At 39.7% G+C, this 23,876-nt stretch overlaps 2 protein-coding genes across 5 annotated transcripts in view; one reads left to right on the top strand and one right to left on the bottom strand.

Moving 5' to 3' along the window:
* Positions 1–22,217, top strand: part of NRAP (nebulin related anchoring protein) — a 53,297-nt gene extending 31,080 nt beyond the window's left edge. For both annotated transcript variants that reach the window (XM_054205089.1, XM_054205088.1), the window contains exons 26-42: positions 1,255–1,353; positions 3,168–3,272; positions 3,664–3,771; positions 4,552–4,665; positions 7,256–7,453; positions 9,297–9,401; positions 10,423–10,521; positions 11,307–11,411; positions 11,776–11,883; positions 13,522–13,833; positions 15,765–15,869; positions 16,555–16,653; positions 16,770–16,874; positions 18,425–18,532; positions 19,172–19,483; positions 19,742–19,894; positions 21,139–22,217. In XM_054205089.1, the coding sequence (XP_054061064.1) occupies positions 1,255–1,353; positions 3,168–3,272; positions 3,664–3,771; positions 4,552–4,665; positions 7,256–7,453; positions 9,297–9,401; positions 10,423–10,521; positions 11,307–11,411; positions 11,776–11,883; positions 13,522–13,833; positions 15,765–15,869; positions 16,555–16,653; positions 16,770–16,874; positions 18,425–18,532; positions 19,172–19,483; positions 19,742–19,894; positions 21,139–21,240 (2,337 nt within the window). In that variant the 3' untranslated portion in view covers positions 21,241–22,217. The remainder of the gene's footprint in view (positions 1–1,254; positions 1,354–3,167; positions 3,273–3,663; positions 3,772–4,551; positions 4,666–7,255; positions 7,454–9,296; positions 9,402–10,422; positions 10,522–11,306; positions 11,412–11,775; positions 11,884–13,521; positions 13,834–15,764; positions 15,870–16,554; positions 16,654–16,769; positions 16,875–18,424; positions 18,533–19,171; positions 19,484–19,741; positions 19,895–21,138) is intronic.
* The window catches only part of HABP2 (hyaluronan binding protein 2), a 32,408-nt gene continuing 22,364 nt past the window's right edge, over positions 13,833–23,876 (bottom strand). For 2 of the 3 annotated variants that reach the window (XM_054205090.1, XM_054205093.1), the window contains exons 13-14: positions 22,802–23,002; positions 20,847–21,198 (exon numbers count right to left, since the gene is read on the bottom strand). In XM_054205090.1, the coding sequence (XP_054061065.1) occupies positions 22,826–23,002 (177 nt within the window). In that variant the 3' untranslated portion in view covers positions 20,847–21,198; positions 22,802–22,825. Of the gene's footprint in view, positions 15,022–20,846; positions 21,199–22,801; positions 23,003–23,876 lie in introns of those variants that run through there. The other variant, XM_054205092.1, reaches the window with a different exon arrangement.

Raw genomic sequence — 23,876 nt, 5'->3', positions numbered from 1 at the left:
ATCTGTATAGGTATACCATTTTGATGTTATAGTAGTGAAAAATGCTGAGTAGGAATTTGACTTGCCAGGTTGTTCATCTCAAACTTTTTGTGAGTAATAAATAATTTTAGGTGGCTATAAGCCTTCTCCATTCTTACATACACACAGTGATTATCCCTTGTAATACTGCTAAAAAGCAATTGCCAGAATATAATTTCCAGGAATTTTATGTAGAGATGTTCTGGTCAACTCTTATTTGTCTTGATAGCTGATCAGGACAAAGTGCAAACCACTTTTGTCCCCCGTTAAACTCAGTAAGATTGCCCATTCTTAAGGGATTTCTTTCTGAAACCCAAGCGTTGTTCATAAGCTTGTAATACCTTAAGAGTTAATGTTTTTTACATAGGAGTTTTGAGTCCCCAAAGAATCTAGATGTCCCCTCAAATAAACTTCCGTGGATCACAGCTCAATTTAAAGGAGCATGAAATGCCCTTAGATTTGAACACTGAGATATAAACAATTTCCAGAAGAGCCATGAACATGCTTATTGACCTGGGAGTTCATCACAGGCATCGGGAAAATTTAGTATTCACTAACTGGAGAAGATATAAGTGTATTGGTCGATACGGGACAACTTGTGCAGGAAGGGAAGCTTTTAGTGACCTGGCCATATGGAAAAGGTGTCATTTTTGCCATCAAACAGCCTTCATCTCAATTATTTATGTGTAAGATCTCTCAGAAGCCACTATGGGTCCTTTCAAGCAAGCAGAATAAATATCATTACCTAGAAGATATACCATAACAATTAGACACAGTGTTAATGGCTGCACAGATTTGCTATAGGTGTTAGGAGGAACCCTAAATCCTGAAACCATAAGTTTAGTGGTTTCCATTATTAACACATTACAATTGTATATAATTTCTTGCTTAAAGAAACTATAAATAAAAAATATAATCAGTCATACTGTATTTGAAGTAATCTGAAAAAGATTTTCAAGTCCTGAGTCCTGGAGTATTTAGGTAGGCAGAATTTGATTTTTGAAATGTTGTCCTTATATTTAGGGAGAAATACTTCAATATTAATCGGCAAAAGGTTATTGTTAAATTGAAACAAATATTAATCTGAAAGTACCTAGGACATAAAGATGAGGAAAGAGGAATAATAATTATGTTCACAAATTCACTCTAATCTCCAGCAACCTATGATTTTTCTCTTTCAAATAGCATGAAAGAGCAGCACAAAATTCACAGCTTTGATCTTTTTCTGCTCAACAGAAGAAGTACCGTCAGCATCCATATGCTTTGAAGTTTACCAGTATTAAAGACACTCCTGAGATGATCCAGGCTAGAATTAGTTATAACCAGGCTGTGGATGTAAGTTATAATGTATATACATTATGATTATAAGAGTGGTATCCTCTTTGAACGACCTGATTGAAGCACTGGCTTTCTCTCTCTCTCTGAGATTATCCTTGGGAACCATGAAACTTCTGTGTTCTGGTGTGATACATCTCGCAAAGAGCATGTTTCTAACTTGGAATGGGAAGTCACAGAGATCCCACTGAAGTGAATGGGAGTTTCATGTAAAAAGGCCTTTCTGTCCAATTTTTTTTCAGAAGTGAAATTTAGGAGTAAGACTGACCTTTGACCTTTAGAGACTTTTGGCCTTTTGAGATGCGTTGAAAGAACATATTTGGGGTTCTTTCCCCTTTTCAAACAGATCTTTCAAATTTAAGTTCCTTCACATTCTTTGGAAACAAAACGTAAGGCAGCATGACAAGGAAGAAAAAAATAAATTATTTCAAACTGTCATCCTGCTGAGAGAGAAATCCAGGAGGGGAAACCTTAAAGGGAAGAATTGAGGCTGTTTGGTGTTTAAACGTGTTTATTTTTAATAGAAGAGCGATTTAAAAATATTGTAGACTTAACTGGGATAATACAGAAGAGAATAATAAGCAAAAGTCACTCAAAAAAGACAAGTTTCAAACATGAGAGGATGTTTTATTGTGAAAATAGATATTTTTAAAGTGAAGAAGAAGATGAAAGACTTTGTGTAAAACACATGCTATTGTAATACTTATAGTGTCTATGCCTTTGGTTTAATTAATAAGATCCAAAAGGCTTACATCTCAGGCAGGATAAATATAAGTCATTTTCTTTCACTGAGCTGCAGTCAAAAACTGTCTGCTGCTCTACTTCTTCGCACATAGAGTTGTCATTAATTTTCCTCTTATGGACCTTAAATACAAGTGGGCTTACTTGCTAAAGAGAGTGGCAGCAGGGTGAAATGGAGAGGTTCATTCTAATCTAGAGGGTCTCAGACCCTCATGCAGAAATGCAACCTGGGAAAGGCAAGTCAGGTGGTACAGACATACATCACATCTAAGGCCAAAAAAATGGTGGCTATCTGTACTCATCTGAAAATTATGGTGTCAATACAAGAAACTAAGCTAGGAAAGAAAAATAATGTTAAAGAGGTGAATTCTGCATCTCCATTGTAGGGGAAGTTCCAGTTAACTGCACAGAACTCCTCTTACCTGTCTGCAGATATCTGAAAGTTTACTAGTCCTGGGCCAACCCTATACTCTTCCTCCAAGGACTGATATAAGTAGCCCACGTAGATACCTATTTTATGATGGGATCAGTCACCTTCTGAGTTTTTTTTAGTCTCTTGCCATTGACTATTGAGCACCTCCTTGCAACTAGCTCTGGAAATAAATTTGGAGTAATTGCCCAGATAATTACCATCATATTTATCTGCTAAAAATGAACAACTTTGCAGAGATGTGTTTGGGGAACTTCAACTCCCCATATTTCTGTGGAATTTCAAAATGTTGGTGGGCCACTCATGGCTGCACATCCTTAATAAATGCTATTTATTCTCCCTCTCCCTATTCACATGTGTTGGAAGTCTTATCAAATTAATATTCAAATATCTGAGTTTTCATATACATTGTTTTAGGTACTCCAAACTTCAAGTTCCTCTGTAGCATACTCTAGCTGATAGGTGTATCAGACTCACAATTTTTTTAGTACTTTTTGACTGATACAATTGCCTGTATTTATTAATGCTGCTGTCACTTTTCTATAGACTTTGCTTTCCATAAACCTATTTGTTAATGGTTTTGTCTGAACTAGTGATTGAATGTGTAGTGAGTACTTCCTACTGAAATTCATTTCTATTTCAGAGGCTGTACAAGGAGCATGGAGAGAGTGTAAAGCATCAGTATACACCAACGACAGATCTTCCTGAAATCCTTCAGGCCAAGTTAAATGCTATGAATATCAGTGAGGTATAAATCTGACCTTTAATATTTTAAAGGAAAGTGAAAAAGTTGGTAGTATTTTGCTATTTGTCCTACACAGGAAATCATATTAAATATCTTTTCTTTCCCAGTATACGATCATTCTATGGTCTAAATGTTTCTGCAGTAATATGAGAAATCCAGCTTCTTATCAAACTTCTCCTACATTAGAAAGATTAAGAATGAACAAACAAATACATTTATATAATGGATGTTTGTTATGTGATTATTCCTGTTGTGTTGATATCTTCATTTATGTTAGCCCTCTGCATTAGAATGGAATGAAACTAATGTGGTAACATTGCTTGGATAGCAATAATGCTGCAGTGTCAACCCTCTGAACAGCGACTCTGCTTTAATCCTGTTCCATATTTCCTAGATTCGCTATAAGGAGTCCTGGGGAAAGATGAAAGATGGTGGCTATCAACTGAAACTAGATGCCATTCCCTTCCAGGCAGCAAAGGCTTCGGGTGAAATCATAAGTGATGTATGTGAACTTACTGCTGATATTGTCCAGTAGGATATTTCAGTCACTCCAGACTGTTTCTGCTCTGCTGAGTGACTCTTGATGGAAACAGTATGTCCAGCCAACTCTACATCTGGGAGACATCTGGCCTCGGTCTAGTTAGTTGTGCTTTTGGAATTGCAGCCACAATGACATGTTATTGCTAACTAAGCAAAGGAAGGTTTGAGAAAGCAAACGTTCATTAGCAAAGTTGACCAACTTATCTGCTGTAGTGACTGGACAATCACAGGGGTTGTTCAGGAGCTGTCAGGCACTGTTAACTAGGCAAGCTTTGGAAGAGAGAGCTCATTCAGGAAGTTCTACCGTTCGGGGTTTGTCTTGGGTGTCCTTTAAAGGTTTTAGAGATACACAGATTAATTTCAAGCATAGGAGACCAGTCTTTCTGACTTTGTGAAAGAGGCTCCTCAGAGGTTGATTCTGAGCACCTGCACCAGGTTCTTCTCTTCTACCACCTGTGTAATAGCAGGTAACTAGCCCAAGCTATTTGTAAGTGTTCATTGGTGTATTTTTTTTGTTTTTCTCTAAGTAGGACAAAATATTAAAAGGTTTGAACAAGTGAGGTCTTCCTAGCATCCACTAAAGTTTTATTCAGGTTTATTATCGTATTGAGTATAGACAGAATTTATTGTCCATAGCTCTCTTTCTGTAATATGAAAACCCTTTTATTCAGGTTTTAACAATCTGACTAATACTTATTTCTCTTCACTCTTATTCACATTTCTATTCGTATTTCCTTTTTAGCACAAGTATAAGGAGGCATTTCAGAAAATGAAAGGACAGATGGTTGGCTCACGTGGCCTGGATGGTGATATGCGCATTGCTCATTCAGTCCATGCAGCATCGCTGCAGAGTGGTGTAAGTATAAGAAAGAATCAGATATAGAACAGTTTGGGTTGGAAGGGACCTTTAAAGGTCATCTAGTCCAACCCCCTGCCATGAGCAGGGACATCTTCAACTAGACCAGGTTGCTCAGAGCCCTGTCCAACCTGACCTGGAATGTTTACAGGGATGGGGCATCCACAACTTCTCTGGGCAACCTGGGCCAGTGCCTCACCACCCTCATTGTAAAAAATTTCTTCCTTATGTCTAGTGAAATCCACCCTCCTTTAGTTTAAAGCCATTACCCCTTGTCTTATTGCAACAGACCCTGCTAAAAAGTTTATCCCCATCTTTCTTATAAGCCCCCTTTAAGTACTGAAAGGCCGCAATAAGGTCTCCCTCGAGCCTTCTACAGGCTGAGCATCCCCAGCTCTCTCAGCCTGTCCTGATAGGAGAGGTGCTCCAGCCCTCTGATCATCCTTTTGGCCCTTCTCTGGACACGTTCCAGCACGTCCAGAGACGTAGTAGTAGGGGCTCCAGAATTGGAGCAGTACTCCAGGTGGGGTCTCACCAGGGTGGAGAAGAGAGGCAGAATTACCTCCCTCAACCTGCTGACCACACTTCTTTTGATGCAGCTCAGGATACAGTTGGCCTTCTGGGCTGTGAGTGCACATTGTTGGCTTATGTCCAGCTTTTCATCTACCAGTACCCACAAGTCCTTCTTGGCAGGGCTACTCTCAATCCCTTCATCCTCCAGCCTGTATTGATACTGGGGGTTGCCCCAACCCAGGTGCAGGACCTTGCTGTTGGTCTAGTTGAACCTCATGAGATTCACGCAGACCCACTTCTCAAGCATGTCTAGGTTGCTCTGGATGGCATCATGTCCCTCAGGTGTGTCAACTGCACTACTCATCTTAGTGTCATCCTCAAACTTGCTGAGGGTGCCTTCGATCCCACTGTCTATGTCAATGATGAAGATTATTGAACAGTACTAGTCCCAATATGGACCCCTGAGGGACACCACTTGTCACCGATCTCCATCTGGACATTGAGCAGTTGACCACTACCCTCTGGATGCAAACATTCAACCAATTCCTCATCCACTGAACGGTCTACCCATCAAATCCATATCTCTCCAATTTAGAGAGAAGGATGTTGTGGGGGACCGTGTCAAAGGCCTTGCAGAATTCCAGATAGATGACATCCATAGCTCTCCCCTTGTCCGCTGATGGAGTCACTCCATCATAGAAGGCCAATAAGTAGGTCAGGCAGGACTTGTCCTTGGTGACGCCATGCTGGCTGTCTCTAATCACCTCTCTGTCTTCCATGTGCCTTAGCATAGCTTCTAGGAGGATCTATTCCATGATCTTCCCAGGCACAGATTGGCTGACAGGTTGGTAGTTCCCAGGGTCCTCCTTTCCACCCTTTTTTAAAATGGGTGCAATATTTCCCTTTTCCCAGTCACCAGAGACTTCACCCGACTGCCATGACTTTGGTCTTTGTACAGAATTAAATTAAATTTGGTAGAGATACAAAGTTATTCAGAGATAATTTTCAATTTGCTGTTTTCCTGAATGACTAAAGCATGAATGAGTTTATGGAATTTCAAGTTGGGCTTTTTTGCTTGGGGAATGGTTCCCACTTGGTCTTGGGATATGCTAAGAATTACATCATCTGTTCATTGTCTATAACATTTGTAACTGTTCAGTGCATATTGAACACTGTGGCTTGAGCCAGAAAGCAGTGAAATACTTGGCTGACTTTAAGCACATAAATAATCTAAGAACTATTTATTTTCTTACCAAAACTGTCCATAACGAGCCTGACTGTGGATATAGATGGGAGAGTTCATGGATTTCAGTGAGTGCTGGGCTGGTACTGGGATTCTTTCTTGTGTGATGGTATGCTTAGACTGATACAGGTAACAATAAGTGTCTGAAGAATTCATCCATCTGTCAGGTTAGTCTAAGTCAGTTTGATGATCATCAATAACTCTGGATGTTCATTATCTGGATGAACAGCCTGAACATCTCAAATTTGCATAATCTGATAGGGAAATGTCATGTAAAAAAAAGTAAAAAAGTTCTTTGAAGATTTCTATGACTTTTTTTTTCCTGGACAGAGACAAGAAGTGAAAAAACCCCAGCACTAAAAATAACATTTAAAACTGTGAAATGAAACTGGCCAAATCAATAAAGACCAGCAAATATTTTGAGTGAGCATTTGTACGAATTCTAATGTAAATATGGCTGTTTGCATTTTATCCTCAGGCAGTAGCTTCACCTTTTTGTTGTGCTTGCTAGAAATGCAGTGAATTAAGAATTCATTTATCAGTTTGGTAGGTTTACGGATTCAATGTATCCAGTTTTAATAAAAAAAAAATTAAATAATATCTCAGCCTAGTTGAGTATAATGTAGATGGCTACTGTTTTGATGAAGAATAGACTGCCACATACTCTAAGTATTGATCATTCACAGTATAGTTAAACTAGTTAGGAAACTTACTTTTAAAAAGAATAATTTATGCTGGAAAATGGAAGAAATACAGAGAATATCTCTTCTGATCAAAACCTGAATTCTAATTACCATGTTGTGATATCTATGTGATCTGTTTTTAATTTGATAGGTGAAATATAAGCAAGGTTTTGAGGATACAAAGACTCACTTCCACCTGCCACTGGATATGATCAACTTGGTACATGCCAGGAAAGCCCAGTCTTTGGTCAGTGAACAAGAATACAGACAGCTGCTACACCAGTACACTTCTTTGACTGATGATGTGAGATTGCGGTGTGCCAAGAATGCATACAAACTACAGAGTGAGGTAATTGCAAAACATCCCAGGGATATTTCCCCGTTGATCCTGATGCAAGATAGTTCTGTTCCAAATCATGACAGCTGACAGTACGTATTTGAGCAGCAGCTGAGGGATAAACGATAACTGTTCCCCCTTGATTACATTCAGAAATGATACATTTATCTTACTGGGCATTTCTAGAATGTGTGTGATCATGCTATACCAAGAGATAAAGTATAGTAGTCTTTGATGACCGGGCAGAGAAGTGTCTGCAAGTGAGAATGTTTGCACTGTTGGTGCAATACTCTTTTTAAGATCTTGCTAACCATGCAAACTGTTTACCAACTGGTATTTGTGTTGCTTTGCATCTGGGTGAAATTCATGTGTACTTCCACCAGAGAGGTGCTTATTGTTAAAAACTGATTTGTAGGACACTTACAAACTCTGGCCCAAGACATAACCGCTGAAATTCTAAGAAGGATGAGTTTAGTTCTCTGCGTAATCTTGAGTAAAATTAACTGGATAATGCCTGACAAACTCAAGTGTAGGCTGTGTCTGTAGCTTCTGGAGACCTCAGAAGGGGCTGTATCTTAAAAACAAGTCTGGACCCAAAATGCTACTGTATATCAGTTTAACCCTTTCTGCCAACAGTCTTAAAAATAGCAGACTGTGTTCAAACAAGTGTAAACATCGCGCGCCAGTTGTGCTGCCCTAACTCGGGTGAAAACACATGTAATCAGAAATTCTGAGGCAGGTTTCCATCCAAGCCGCTCTTCTGAATTGGGAGTGAAATGCTGGTTGCCAGCAACATGTCTCAGTGCAGAATTCAACTCTCTTACCAGCTGGTGGTAATAGCTGGCAAGGGGTGAGGACCAGACTCTAGCGTTGTCCTCTCTTACCTTCTGACTCACAAAGGATATGGCCTGTACACAACACCATGACGCCTTTGAGACTAGAGATTAGCACTGGACAGACATGAATAGAAGAGGAGCTGTTTCTGTTCTCCTAGGTGGCTGAATAAAATGAAGGCATAGTCCATTTCCATTATAAGTAGTTGGCTGAACCAAAATGCCTCATTAACTAACACTAGTCCTTCCCTCTGTAAGCAGTAGCAGTTTCCACATATCCATTGAGTAGGCGTATCTGTTCTTTACTAGTTGTTTGGTATTTATAGTTCTTTTGAAGCAGAAAATAAGATGATTCTCCGCCTCCTCACTATTCTCATCATCAAATGAAATAATATTTGTCTGAATGTATCTACCGGTAACCTATTGCTAACTTTTGAAAAAAGTAATATTTACAGTGAGTCATTGACGAGTTTGGTGATCTAGAAAATATTTAAACAAAATCTGTACAGTGCCTCAGTGCTATTTTTCCTTAGTGCTCCCTACTTATATTTTGACCATTCAGAACTGTTTAAAAGCAAGGGTATTTTGTCTGTAATTCTGCTTACTAAAAAGTTACCAGCTTTTATTTAAATATATTTTCATACAGTTTTCTAAACTGGTCTTATTTTACATATATTTATAAATAAATAATACATAGCTGTGATTTACATATTATATATGAAAGAAATTCATGTGTCTAGGAAAAGTTTTTTCAAGGTTACAAAGAAAAGTTAGGAGCCCAAGTATCATTTGGTGTTCATGAGACTTTGGGAATCTCGCATCCGTACTGTAGATCTGTCAGGGCTGTGTGTACACGGACACATACATGAACACAAGAACATAGGGTAATGTATATGAACTCTCTGTGGTAGGTACTAATTTTAATGGATTTATTTGAATACCGTTGTTGTGTATTTTGGGGTGAATAAATATAGGGCATCTCAAATGCAAACTTGTAATTACTTCTGCTTGGGTTTCCTTAGAATTTATACCGGTCTGACATGAACTTTATGCGAGGAGTTGGATGTATTACTCCAGGGGCCCTAGAGATTGAAGGAAAGAAGAAAGCTTCTGAACTCATCAGCGAGGTAACAAAAGAGGGGTTTGATTTCTCCACTACAAACAAGAGTTTGCCAGATGTCTTTCTATTAAACTGGGCTGGCAAAGTGACTCACTGGATAATGCTAGGCTCCCTCCCCTTGCATTTGATCATTCCATTCGTGTCCTAACTGCAGATGGGTGAATCTGATGGAGTTCAAGGTTTTTCAGACTTTGCTAACTGTTTTCGCAAATCTTTTCTCCTGCATTTCAGACCCAGGGGGTTGTTTTTTATGTTACTTATTTTAGATTTCAAATGGGCTTTTTCAAGTAAAAATAAGGCTGTGCCTATGTCTAATAAGTACCTTGTACTGTTTCTCCAAAATTAGACTGACCAGCAGAGTGTCCAATACGTTACATTGTCCTCAGCTCTGCTCCTGCTTTACAGTCTGTTTTTTCCTTGCTGCCTTCTTGTGCTGTTGGTTTTCCCCCTCTCCAACAGGATTTTTATTTCCTCTCTTGCGGTCTCTTACAGTCTCTGCTAGTTTCAAATCTTGGATCTATTGCCCATGTTTACATAGATGTGAAATTAAGAAAAATAAGAGTGCTCTTCCTGGTGGTGTTCCAGTGACTGGATCCCTGCTTGCAGTGATCTTGCAGTTCTTTTGTTCACAGTTCTGGCATAGGACCACATGCCAGGTGGAACCTAATTTTTCCCACAGAAAAGTTCATCAAGCTTGTGCAGCACGTCCTCTCTGGATTGGATTACCTTTGCTGTAATTCCACTAGCCAGAGTTAATGACACGAAGGGGTGAAATAACCTTGTTACTGTATTCGGCATTTTTTCACACCTTATTCCTTATTTAATTTTCATTTCCCCTATGAGACTTGAATGCGTCAAATTCAGAGTAGCAAAAGGTAAATTAGTCTAACGGTTAATGGACACATACCCTTTGCAAAGTAGAGTTTTAAGTGCAGGAAGCGATACTAGACCACTGGTATTGGAAAAAGTCCCTTATCTGACAAGAAAATTTAGTTATTCTGTTCATTTTTCTTTGTGTGTGAACTCAGAGTAAATATCGTCAGCAGCCACACTCCTTCAAGTACACCTCGGTGACAGACTCTCCTGGACTCCTTCATGCAAAATTCAGCAATATGATTGCTAATGAGGTAGGCTCTCCTAACGTGAATCAGAAAATATGCTTTTAAAATGCAGTGAGATAGGGATGGAGGAGTGGGAAAGAGACAACCCGGTTCTGAAAGCAAAATGCATCAAAAAGAAAGAAAGCATCACTGATTTCTGCTTTTTTTACAGTATAGATCACATTTTATTATTTCCAAACATTTAATACCATTTTCAATTCAATTTCTTTTAAAAACTTGAATAATGCTCATAAGATAGAGTCCCATTATCAGTGTTTTTTTACATGAAACAGAGCCTCGAAAGATCAGGTCTGCAGCGTGTTCTTGAGGCAGCTCATTTGCATAGTACTGTCCACTTTAGAGGGTTCCTACAACAAGAATCATTTTTCTAATTTTTGAAAAACAAGACAAAACCCATTGACAAAACCCAGGCGAATTATCAAAATCATCTGTAATAATATGAGGAAAAATCCAAGCTAGAAAATATGGCCAGTCTACCAGAAATGCCTGGCCATTTTTGTAACACACGTTTGTGTTGCCCTTAAGGTTCTTAGGTCCACTTTTGGCCTGCTGGGAACATATCAATGCAAGGCTAAGAATGTAGTGGGTTGGCATCATGATATATGTATAAAAATTAATGTACGAGTTTTTTATGCCCAGAAAAAACCCACATGCAATTGCAATGGTATATTCTTAGCTGGTTTTTGTGCTGGCTGACTATAGTTGTTATAAATAACTGAAGAACTGCTGTTATATTATTGAAACAATAGAGAAAATTAATTGCAATTGTCTTTTTTTGACCTCCTTCCTAGCGCCTGTATAAAGCAGCGGGAGAGGACAGTCAGCATCACTATACACCAACACTGGATCTGCCCGAGTTTACCCGGGCAAGAATAAATGCAGCCAACCTCAGTGATGTAAGAATTTACTCCGTATTTCTTACACATATTTGGGATGGAGGATGAATTGTGCAGTGGCAAGGAAGATGGATAAGTAGAGTACTTGTTAGATCTATTCTATTTATGCTTTCCCTGATTTGATTGTACTGATATTTATCTCCATTAGCATATATACGGTTGTGAGTAAATTAAATCTACATAAAGAACGAGACAGGTTTTGTCTGAGTTAGTAGGATTTCCCACAGATAATTTAAAAAAAGATCCTTTGATTATGAAGAACAAGACTGTAATGCAGAATAACAAATGAAAGAGGGTTCCTTTGTTTGTTCCTTTGTGCATTTAAAAGTGAAACAGCAATCTACACGTGCCTTTCCTACTTTAGGCAAAATACAGGGAATCTTGGCATAATCTACGTGCTCAAGGCTACAAGCTGACAACGGAAGCGCTCCCGTTCCAGACTGCCAGGGCCTCCAGAGAAATTGCCAGTGATGTGAGTTGAATGATTCAACCTTCCTTCTTGCCTAATTTCTGTTAACTTCATGTAAAACAATGTCTAAAGCAGATTTTACTGAATTAAAGCAACTCCATAACCATGTGAGACAAGTGTGAGACAGAATATATTACTTATGAATGAGATTCTTTGTGGGAATTTAAAAAAAGAAAGAAGAGGAAGAATCGCTGCTAATCGGGAACCAAGCTCGGTTAAACATCTTCCAGTGGGAAATAGGTAGTGAATTAAAGTATTTGCAGACAGATAAATCAGGGGGATTCTGCCTCTTTCCAGGCTTTCAGCTCCTCATATTATAGAGTGCCCACTAATTCCGTCTATCCTGCTTTGAGCTGACTTTTGGAAGTGGTTAGTGCTCCTGAATTGAGATGAAGTCAGAAGAAGCTGAGCATCCTTTGAATCTCTGAAAATCAGGAGCTGCCTGTCTGGTTAGAAAGTGAAAAGCAGTGGATGCTCCTGTAAATGTGTGTCCCCTTAATTTCTGAAATAGAGGATACAAATCTTACTCATGTTCTTTGCAAAACGCTCAGACGTGGTGGTAACCATTTCTCAGAAAAGCCTAAATTCATCCCCTTCTCACAAGAAATTTAATAAATTCAAGGAAAACCTGACAATTAAGCTAAATTTAGTAAAAAAAGTCTTCATTTTGTGTAGTATGTAGTTGCATATTTTATCTCTACTGTGATAAAATATGAATATATTTCATGTGTATTTATTTTATGAAGCAACTACTTCTAGCTGTAATTTGTAATGTATACTTAACCGTATTTTGCAGAGTGCTTTTGGTTACAGCTTCAGATCTGCTCTAAAGGGTAGAAGTCCATAATAGAATTACATCCACTTACAACAGATCTGAATTTGGCCCTTCATCTTGGAAGCACTTTATAAACATTAGCTACTGTAATTTAATCCCCACAACTCTCTTGTGTGGCAGATAAGTGTTATTATCCCATTTCAACTACATTATGAACTCTTCAGGGCCCAGGCCTTCCCTTTAAAGTTCCAAGCACCCTGTTGATGCTGTATAAATAATCATTATCATCATCATCACTATTTCACAGAGGGGATAAACGCAAGATCATAGGGAGAGTCGTAGTCCCAGCTAAGATGAGAACAAGGGGTTGCTGGTGCTTATTCTCATGCTCAGACCACCATCTTAGGCTTCTCAACATAGTTATTGATCCAAGAAAACTGAATTTACTCTTTAAAATAGCTGGGTGCCATTTGCAAATCTGAAGGCTACAGAGTGCATGATGTTTCTCTTTCGTATAGATATTTTTTTTTTCTTCTGTCTTTCTTTGTTTCTCTGACGCTCTCATTCCTAGTGATGGGAATAAAATTCTGTGAGAGATAATAAAATAACATGGTCTGAGGTTAAACATGATCAATGCTTTGGGCATATTCAGAGAACGTATTGAGATACACTTAACTTTAATGCTGCAGCTACTGTGGCATTAAAATTTGAGAGCAGTGAGATTCAAACAATTACTTTCTAGTGCTGCATACCTTGGCTGTTTTTACAGACAGTATAGATGTTTCGGTGACTTATTGTAAGTTAGTTAGCTAGAGCAGACAGTCTAAGTTTGGCACTTTTTCACTTTTACCCTTTCTTATTCTTAGTACAAATATAAACACAACTTTGTGATGGAAAGAGGAAAACACATTGGTGCCAGAAGTGTTCTGGATGACACCAGGTTGCTGCATTGCTTGCACGCTGCCAAATTACAGAGTGAACAGGAATATAAGAAGGGAACCCAAGAAGTGTGGTCTCAGTACCATCTGCCCATGGACATGGTGAATCTTGTCCATGCCAGGAAAGCCCAGGCCTTAGCGAGTGATCAGGATTACAGAAAGAGACTCCATGAATTTACAGCACTTCCGGAAGACATGAAGATGAAGTGGGCCAAAAAAGCCCACATGCTACAGAGCGAGGTAAAGACTTTCCTGCTGTTAATGGCAAATTGAATTTAGCAATAACAAAGCTTTGAGTGACTGATACAAATTGTATGTTGACACTGTGCAGTGTTTTTGGAAAGACCATTTGTAAACTTATGTATGTGTAGCAGCAAAATACCAGATTGCTCCTGACATATGGAATATATGTGAATTAGAGGTTCCCATGTTAGGAACCTGATGGAAAATCACTGTGGTCCATGTTACTTCTTCGAGAGCTGAGGGATACACGCAATCATCTTTCAGCTCTTTGGATCACAGCTAGTCAGTGGTTTGAGAGCCACTGCTCTTCATGCAGAATGCTTTGAGCAGAAGGTTAAATGCTCAGCGATTGATTTGGGATATGTTAGAAGGTCGTTTTGCCAACAGAAATGATCATATCAAATAACCAGTTCCCCAGATGTGTTCACAAAAATTGCTTACGAAAATTAAGTTCAGACAAACTTTGATGACAGAAATGATGGAATCTCAGTATGAACCACATCCATGCTCACTCTGCCTTAGCATGTACCTTTGTTCAGGGACAAGCCATTGTCTGTATGTGCTTTCAAACACATGTAGATATTGAGCGCATGTATAAAGCCGCATGGATGCAGGTAGGTGTATTTTGACAATTTAGGGTCCAGCGTCATTAGCTGCTCTGTAGCAGGAACCTCAGTTCCGGTGTTTTTTGTTCTGTAAAAAAAGAAATGGAATGATTCATCAAGGAAGTGAAAAACTTTATTCAGAAAGTTATGCTAACTCTTTAGAGGTCTTTAGAGAGCTGAATTTTATTGTGCGACAAAGTGATGGGGATACTTGTTGGGTTTAGTCAGATTTGGTGAGCAGATCTTAACAGCTATGAAAGTCAGAGCGGCAATCAGAGCACCGGAGAGCTTGTGTCCTTTCTTACTCAGTGTACTTGCTATCTGGTATCCCAAGTGTACTCTTCATTGCCAGAACTTTTTTGGGATATTCTTGGGATAGTATAGCAGTTCTTTGCCCTTCCAACTCCCATTCCTGCTTTCTTCTGTAATGGCTAACAACAGATGGCATACAGGTGGTTAGATCCAGGCAGGCAGGATTTTTTACTATTTACTGATGTGTGATGGTGGCTCGCATGATAGGAAAGTGGCATTTCCAGACACTTAGTCCTTGGACCCTAACAGCACGTGCTTCAGAGCTTGCCTGCAAAGGGACAAGATAGGAGATGAGTGAGAACCTCAGCACTTGGCTCTTTGCCTTTAGACACAGCAGGTTTGGAATGCAGAAAAATGATGAAGGTTGTTTTGTCCGATACTCTCACTATCTAGTAAGAGTAATAAACAGCATGCTTGAGCTAGCTGGCTGTTATGCCCTTTTGCTTATAGGAGAAAAAGAAAAACTCTGAAAAAAGGATAATTGGATTAAAGTCACACAGTGAGCCACTGTCCCTCTGAAGGAGAAGTCAGAATTGTTGGGATTGGGGGAACTTTGCTGGCTTTTACTTTTTATTGGGTCTGCCTTGTTTTCTTTACTGGATTAGGAGGTAGAGCAAGCCTTTAATGTGAGTAAAGAAAGAGTAATGGGTCCTCCTAGAAATGGGGTTAATGAGGAAGCATGCACCAGATAAAATAATTAGTATTCCTGACTTGAACTCACCTCAGAAAATTATTTCAAAAGGGGTTCTTTTACGCCCAGTACAAACAGGTTATTACTTACTGCTTTGAGTCATACTAATTCACTCGTGGGGCCTTCTCTTGTAACTTGCATATGATACATTATTTAATTCCTAGTGGAATGAACAAATGCAAACAGTTTGGCTTTACGACGTGATATGTGCATGGCAAATGAAAAGCCTCAAAATGTTAATACGAATCAGGGAGTCTTTTTAAAAAACCGTAATAGCTGTGGATACAAAACTGATAGCTAACGATTTTCATTTTTAACAGCATCGCTATAAATCAGACCTGAACTTCATGAAAGGAGTTGGTTGGATGGCTCTGAGATCTCCGCAGATAGAAAGTGTAAAGAAGGCTGGAGAGCTCATCAGCGAGGTAACTGATAAATCTTTCATGGGATAGCACGTCTGTAGGAATTGTTTACCATCAAGGCTCCTCGTTACATGACACTTACGAATGTAGCTTATCATTTCCTTTTGATGTGGGAGCCTGTTTATACAAGGTGTAAGTTACCAGGAAGCAGTACGGGAGATGCAAGTCCACTGTGTGACACCTGCTGAATATTTTCCATTCCGAATGAAACACAAGAGTATAAACAAAACATGTAGCAATAAATAAATGCAGTAAACTCCATTATGAAATTCTAAGCAGGCGGTTATGGAAGTGATATAGAAGGATACAGCATTGACAACCACACTGAAGGGGCATTTGCCTGCTCAGTATCATGCATTAATGGAGCAAAATTATGAGTTGTCAAAAGTGTAGTGTTCGAAAGCTTTTTGCATGTGAATTTTCAGTGGGAACTCCTTCTTGCACACACACAAAAAAAGAACTTTGGTGCCTGGGCACCACAGAATGATACAGCAGCATCCCTATTCCCTAGCTGAAAGAACAACCGAGACTAAAGCAGAACGGTATATTTTTAATACTGTGGCTTTAGGAAGGTGGCTTTTATGTTTTTCTCTCCTTATCGCACACTTGGAAGCGTGATATATCATTAACAGAAACATCCTGTGTTTTTTTTCCTTTGTTCGTTTTTGTTGCCTCCTCCCCGCCTCAGATAAAGTACCGTCAGAAGCCAGAAAGTTTGAAGTTCACTGCCGTGGTTGACTCTCCAGATCTGATTCATGCTAAAACCAGCTACCTCCAGTGCAGTGACGTAGGTTTCATTTTACTATAAGTGACCTTCACTTTTGTTGTATTGTGATGCATAGAAGACTTGATCTTGACATTGCTTCCAGTATCAGTTGCATTCAATGACTTTTGACTCCACAGAGACTGTACAAGGCTGGAGACCCTGAAGCCAGGCACAGGTACACCCTGCCTCCTGATCATCCAGATTTTATCCGAGCCCGCCAGAATGCACTTCACATCAGTGATGTAAGTAAGCCTTTCACTTTGGAGAGTTGACTTGGTAGCTGTCATAAAGGAAAACAAACTGGCTTGGGAGTCAAAAACTTTCATGTATATGTAGAAGCCCGGTTCTCTGAGCCTGACCAAAACTGAAAAAGCCAAAGGCTGTGGACAAGCCAACATGTTGCTAGGTTTGGGCTGGAGGATCAGGAAAAAATTGCTGATTTTTCTTTTGAGAATTGGTTCTGCTTTCTAGGGCAGGCAGCTATTATTAAGGATTTCAGTCCTTCAGTCCAGGTATGGTTAGTTAGAAATTTAAATCTACTTTTGTGTAGGGGAGGAGGGAGGATCCTCTTTCCTTCACTGTATAATCTATCTTCATGAAACTGCAACACTGTCTTGAACTGATCCTTTGGGCACAGTTGTCATCAACCTGGATGCGGCTGAACCAGTGAGTGGAATTGGTTCAAAGGCATTTTGTTTCCACATTATCCCAGACAGAGGCACTCAGTCTATTCCTAATCTACTGTTCCCTGATTAAATAGCTCTTGTCCTTAACTGCAGGGTCAGAGTGACCTTAGTTTATAAGAAGCTTTGAGTTCCTTGTTTGGTGATACGTACTGTGTAGGTGAAAGAAAAAAATAGGATTTATATTCTTTGAAGTGATAGAGGAAAAAGGTAAAAAGGCAGAAGGGTGATTTCACACAAATGAAAGATCAGACCTAGACCTGTTAGCAGGGCATACAGTAATGCTTTGCTTCTACCCAGGCTGTCTTGCAGGATTTCTGGTATCTCCGTTTACCTTCAAATTTAGCACCACCTAGCACTAAATTCACTAGTGAAACAGAAGATTATCTTTTGAAATGTGAAGTGGATTTTGTGCTCATTTTCATATGGTCACAAACCCTAGAAAGGGTGAATCAAAGTCTTACAAAAAATCAGAAAGGGACAGCCAAAAGTGTCAGCTAAAATACCACGGCTGCGTAGCAGGACCTGCAGACTGGAAGCTATTTTAAGAAAGCTACTAATGGGAGAAGAACCAAATCTAGAGCAATTTCTCTTCAGGATGTAAATGTATTTCACATCCTCAAAGTCACATTAAATATGTTAGAACTGTCTGTTATTCCATATGAGTTAATGAAGCCACATGTGGCTGGGGATAGAGACAGGGATCATTTGAAAAGCTTGAAATAACTGGTATTGAAATTATGATGCCACGAAACCCAAGACACTGCAAGTGGATGCATCAAAAGAGAGAATAAGGGCAATATCAATGCAATATTGATGTGACTGATGCATCACAGTTTCTAATAGAAATTAAATCACATCAAAACCAACCACATTCAAGTACAAAAGGAAACCCTGGTGGCACTGTTCAGATGAGGCATTTTATCATTATGGTGAACAGAAAAGAAGTTGAAGTGCTGTAGAACTGGATCAAAACCTTGGAGATGGTACTGATGACTCTTGATACAAATAAACCCAGTAGGATAAAACATTTATTATTGCAGTTATGGGACTGCGTTTAAGAAACTGCAGGGGAAACTGACTGTTTTGTTCTTTTCTTCTCAACACAGAAATTTTATAAAACATCTTGGGAACAGACAAGGGCATCTGGCTATGATTTTAGGATTGACGCCATCCCATTCCAGACAGCAAAGGCTTCAAGAGAGATTGCTAGTGATGTAAGAATTGTTCTGTTTCAAAAACTTCCCAACCCTCTTCCCATGTCACCCCCACCCTGTAAAAACGGGTGAATTCTGAAGTAAGTGAACCTTGTTCTGGTTTGGAAAATTGGTGACCCAGTGAAACCAAATGCCAGTTAAGTGCAAAGATTAATGTCCAATACCAGGCTGCTCTGTTTCACTTCAAAGAGTTATCCTTGAGAAGGAAGCATATTATGATGTAGTTTAATAAAATAGGTATTAGGCTATGAATAGTTAAAGCATAGTCTAGAATAAAGTGGGTCACCTTTGAACACAGAGGACCATAGCTGGCAAGAAGGCTGAAGATGGAGGAGCTTCATTGCTTGAGCTGTGTATTGGGTGTGCCCAAGAGTGCAGCAATAAGAGGACTCTGATTGCTTTTGAGAGATGAGTATTTGGGGCTCCCTAAATGTTTCTGCTTCTTTAAAAATTAGCACAAAGGACATTCTTCTAAAGTGTCTTGTTAGATTAGGAGATGTAGTTTGGTATCAAACAAACCCTTGGTCTTTGTGCACTACAGAAGCATTATTGATAGCTAGGGGAGGGTAAGTTATTTCGTAACAGAATTTGGAGGTAATCTGAATGTGAAAATGAGATTTTCCTCTGCACTTCCCGCAGTACAAATACAGAGAAGCTTTCCTGAGAGACAGAGGCCAGCAGATTGGATTCCTCAGTGCAAACGATGATCCCAAAATCAGGCATGTCCTCAGAGTGGGCAAACTCCAGAGTGACAACCAGTACAGGAGTGGATATGCCCAAAACATGTCACAGTTCCAGAGTCACCTCAACCAGCCAGGATTCCTCCATGCTAAGAGAAGCCAGCAGCTTGCAAGCAATGTTAACTACAGGCAGCCTTTGCACCAATACACTTGTGATCCTGAGCAGCTAAACGTGAAGCATGCAAAGCAGGCCTACAAGCTGCAGAGTGATGTACGTATAGCTGAGCGATACTGTCCTTCCAGTGTGTCTGTGTCAATGTCCAGCTGTCTGTGGCAGCGTGCTTCGCAGATCTTACCTATCAACAAAATCACATTCTTGAAAGAACTACAGCCTGTTTGCTGAAAATGAATAATTTGTTTATCGTGGACTCTGTTGCTCTTTATATGCTCTCTCCTGAATACCATGGGCATGTGGTTTGATTAGAGCCAAACAGAATAATACCGACTGGTGTATGTTTCATTCTCTCAGGTAAAATACAAGTCTGACTTGAACTGGCTCAGAGGCATCGGCTGGACTCCCCCAGGTTCTCACAAAGTCGAGATGGCAAGAAGAGCTGCTGAGTTGGCATACATACGGGAAATGGGATTGCAGGGCGCTTCTGCTCAGTATGGACCTGGAGTTGTAAGTAAACTGTTCTCACAAGTCCCAACAGCTCTGCTCTCTAGAAGGGAGACAGGCACACCTGTTTAACGCTTTTGAATGCTCCCTGGAGCCTACGGTTCTCCCCATTATTTGAACAGAAAATATATACTTCCCTCGTTATGCTTTGTGGCTTTGTGTACATCTTAATTTGAAGGAACCTCTCATGAGAATCCAGTACTTCATGGCTGAGAAATTCCTGTAGGGACTAGGAAGTGCCATGGGACAGAATTCACTTATACTATGGGATGTGTTTCCCTTAACTTGTGGGTGTTGTCAGATCTCCAAGTGTCCTGGTACCTCCGTGGAAAGCAGAAATAGATGTGGAAGGGACTCCCTGTACAAGTCCCCTTCTCTTTTCCTAATTTCAGCAAGAGACATCTGTGTTGCTGTGTGATCTCTGCTGGCAACTGGATTGACCGGCTCAGTGTAGACCCTTAACAGCATAATGTGTGCCGTGGGAGGCTCCCCAATACTGTGGGAGGCTTTTTCCAAAGGGGGAATGCTTCAGCCTCTTCCATCTCTGTCCGGCCCAAGATGCAAGAAATTACAAGCTTGGGATCTACCAAGTTTTCCTTCTCCCAGCCTCCATGGGGATGACTCCCAGTCTGCAGTGTCCCAGCACAAGAGAGCAGAAATCCAGACAGGGACTTTGTAGACCCTACAGTTAGGAAGCATTAAGTTACAATAAAAGAGAGGTTCTGCACTTTAAATACTTGTTTCATTTAAGTTTTAACTTTGGCAACAAGTCAAACAATAAGCCAGCCCAAGAAAAACAGAACATATCGATGATTTACATTCCATCTGAAAAGTTACTCAGGAAATAAATTATAACTGTGGTTGAGGAATGCAGGCAGTGGGGACTGCAGGCAATATCTTCTTAAGTCCTAGATATGATAATGATCTGATGGTCCCAGGGAAATCTACAGGTGTGCAATCCACCTGGAACTCAGGTGTTTGCTGTTTTGCTCTTTATTTAGGGCTCAAATTAGAAATTAGGAGTTGACACATTCCGTATGTGTAGTATCTAACTTAGATGGATGGCTCTGGTTTTTGCACTTTTCCATTGTAGATATTTGTTCAGTGCAGAGCAGTGATTCAGATTTTGCTCTTTTGTTTGCCAGGGAAGGTAATTTTTAATATACAAATATGTTTATAGAATAACTGTTGAAACCTTCTCCTGTCCACTGGCTCTCCTCACAATTTAGTTGGGTTTGATTTAACAGGACCAATTGGAGACGGAAGGATCTCAGCAGGTCACAGTCAACCCTGATGCTTCAGAAATTCTGCAAGTCAAGAGAAGGAAAATGCAGCTGTATCAGAAGTGAACAGAAACATGACACAACACAAATAGATTTTCATATTGTCCTGCAAATCCTGTAGCTTTTCCAGTTTTCTGGGAAGAACAATAGATGGCATCTAAGAACTTTTTGTTTTAAAAAGCAACATAAACATTGCAATTTATAACATCTTTCTATTTTTGTGTGGATATTTTATCACTGTATGTATTACAGAATCTGATATTTATTTAAAGCTGTAAATGAAATTAGTAGTTAGGTGACTGGCAGGCTCAGCTTTGTACTACAGATGAATGAACCTGATTGGTAGAGTTTAAGTAATTTGTAATGAATAAATCAAATGAATCTTATTCCATACTTGTAATCTTTATAGATTTTTATGTTCCTGGATTATTGGCGCCATTGACCTAAGAGAACACAAAAGCGTGATTCAGGTGGCCTAATGGATGAACAAGACAAAGGCCAGTGGAAGCAAAGTTATCATTGACTAACCAAGGGCACGCCTCTTAGTGGACATCAGGGAATTTGTTCTTGATTAACAGGAGGTATTCAGATCACAATTAGTTCTTCAGTCTTTTTCAAATCTTCCAAAGCAAAAAGTCAGAATTAGTTTATTATAAATTTTGGCATTAGGGGTAGCTATTGATAGATTAGGTAGGTGCTTAGAGAAGGTTGTAAACCCTGGAGTTCAGACGATAGGGACATTACTATTTTAATGAATTGACTCTTCGCAAACACGTCTGTTCTTTTTATCCTGATTTAATACCAGTCCCCTGTTTTTCAAATTTCTGTAGAGGGTTGCAGAATCATTGGGCAAGAAAATATACAATTCAACTTGCAAAGCTTGTGAAAACCCAAGAATTATCCAATAGCTTTAGACACATTTTTTAATGGTATTTAATACCCACTACGTCTCACTGGTATGAATTGAAGTTAAGTCCTTATATACCATTGTAGATCTGGAGCATAATAAGTAATTATTTTCTAATCAGGAATAAAGTGGATAATTCTAATAGTGAATTTTTGGGGGGCTTTTTCAGTCCGGCATGCATCACTGGTGGAATTTGTGGTTATTTGCCCCACAGAAGTGCTTTTAAAAAGAATTCTCCTGCCTGATCTTCGCTCCTCAGATAATTCCAATGCCTTCAGTCTTACAAACGTGTGCACATGATGATTTTTATGTATGTGAAAAACGGCACTGGCTTTAGGAGCACACACCAATAGCTCTGAGTGCAGAAAAAACACACCTTAGCCAGGGGCATGAGGGGAAGAGGGAAAGGGTGGCAGCAGCTGAGCCTCCAGATTGTTCGAGGCTTGAAAAGCAAAACTGGAACCATTGGCAACTGCAGCTCTGATTGACTGGGGGAAGAACTGGAGTTGCTTTACTTTCTGACCTGTTTTGCCTATAAAATATGGGCTTTTTCAAAGCCCCCAACAGGAAAACTGTCACTGACATTCTAGCAAATGCTCTAAGGCTATTTTCAAGGTGGTGATGAAGGATGCACCATGTAGGCCATGAGAAAATATCAATAATGTTTTTTGCTGAAAAATAAAAGTATGTAAAAAAAAAAAGTGAATATCTCAAGCTTACCATTTGTCATTCCAAAGCCGTCTCCTAATGAAGTGACCTTGACTCAGATCGAATTTTGGATTTAATCCAGTTGAGAAATGTTGTCACTTGGGTGTAAACTCCTGGCTTGTTTTTTAACCCACACTCCTCACCCCAGCTCACAAGGCCGTATACATAGTAGGAGCCATTTTCTACACAAGTTAGTGGGCCTCCGGAGTCTCCCTGATGAGAAAAATCACTCATGTTCAAAACACGAAGAAAAATGTTAACTAAAATCATAGAACCGTAGAATGGTTTGGGTTGGAAGGGACCTTAAAGATCACCTAGTTCTACCCCCTTGCCCTGGGCAGGGACACCTCCCACCAGACCAGGCTGCTCAAAGCCCCGTCCAGCCTGGCCTTGAACACCTCCAGGGATGGGGCAGCCACAGCTTCTCTGGGCAACCTGTTCCAGTGCCTCACCACCCTCACAGTAAAGAATTTCTTCCTAATATCCAATGTAAATCTACCCCTTTTCAGTTTAAAAATGTTAAACTGAAAGGCTTAAACCCTCATCCTATCACTACGCTCCCTGATAAACAGAGATAGGAATGCTCCCCTCCCATCATAAGACTTTGAAGCTGTAATGATGTTTTTTTCCTATTGGATGTACCATCAGATGCTGCTCAGTTCCTGAGTAGGTTTACAGTTCAGGAACCAGGTCAAATGCTACCAAACTTTTTGGGTGTAAGTTTTTGTTTGTTCAAGTCTGTGACGTATATCTGACAAAGTCACATGAAATTTCCCAGGCATGAAAGTACCAGGCATTTGTAGCCTGAGCTCAGAAAGATAAAGATGTGATTCTTGGCATAAATGAAAACACTTGATCTCTCCCACACCCCTCGAAATAACTTTGTTCTGAGCTGGTTGGTCTCGTTTTTTGTTTTATTGGTGATTTCTATTGTGAAGTACGCTTGCAGTAGTAGTTAGCACCTCAGGAATAATTGTTCAAACTCTTCCCTGTCTTACAATGGTCTAAATATGAACTTGCTTCATGTTTGCCCTAGCTGTAAGGAAAAGAACCATCAATCCTGACTTTCCTTGCAAATCTTAACTCT

This window comes from Rissa tridactyla, chromosome 6 (genome assembly GCF_028500815.1).
Source record: "Rissa tridactyla isolate bRisTri1 chromosome 6, bRisTri1.patW.cur.20221130, whole genome shotgun sequence".
NCBI classification, from domain to species: domain Eukaryota; kingdom Metazoa; phylum Chordata; class Aves; order Charadriiformes; family Laridae; genus Rissa; species Rissa tridactyla.
The sequence above is the reverse complement of the archived record's forward strand: the minus strand, read 5'-3'. Positions and strand labels throughout refer to the sequence as shown.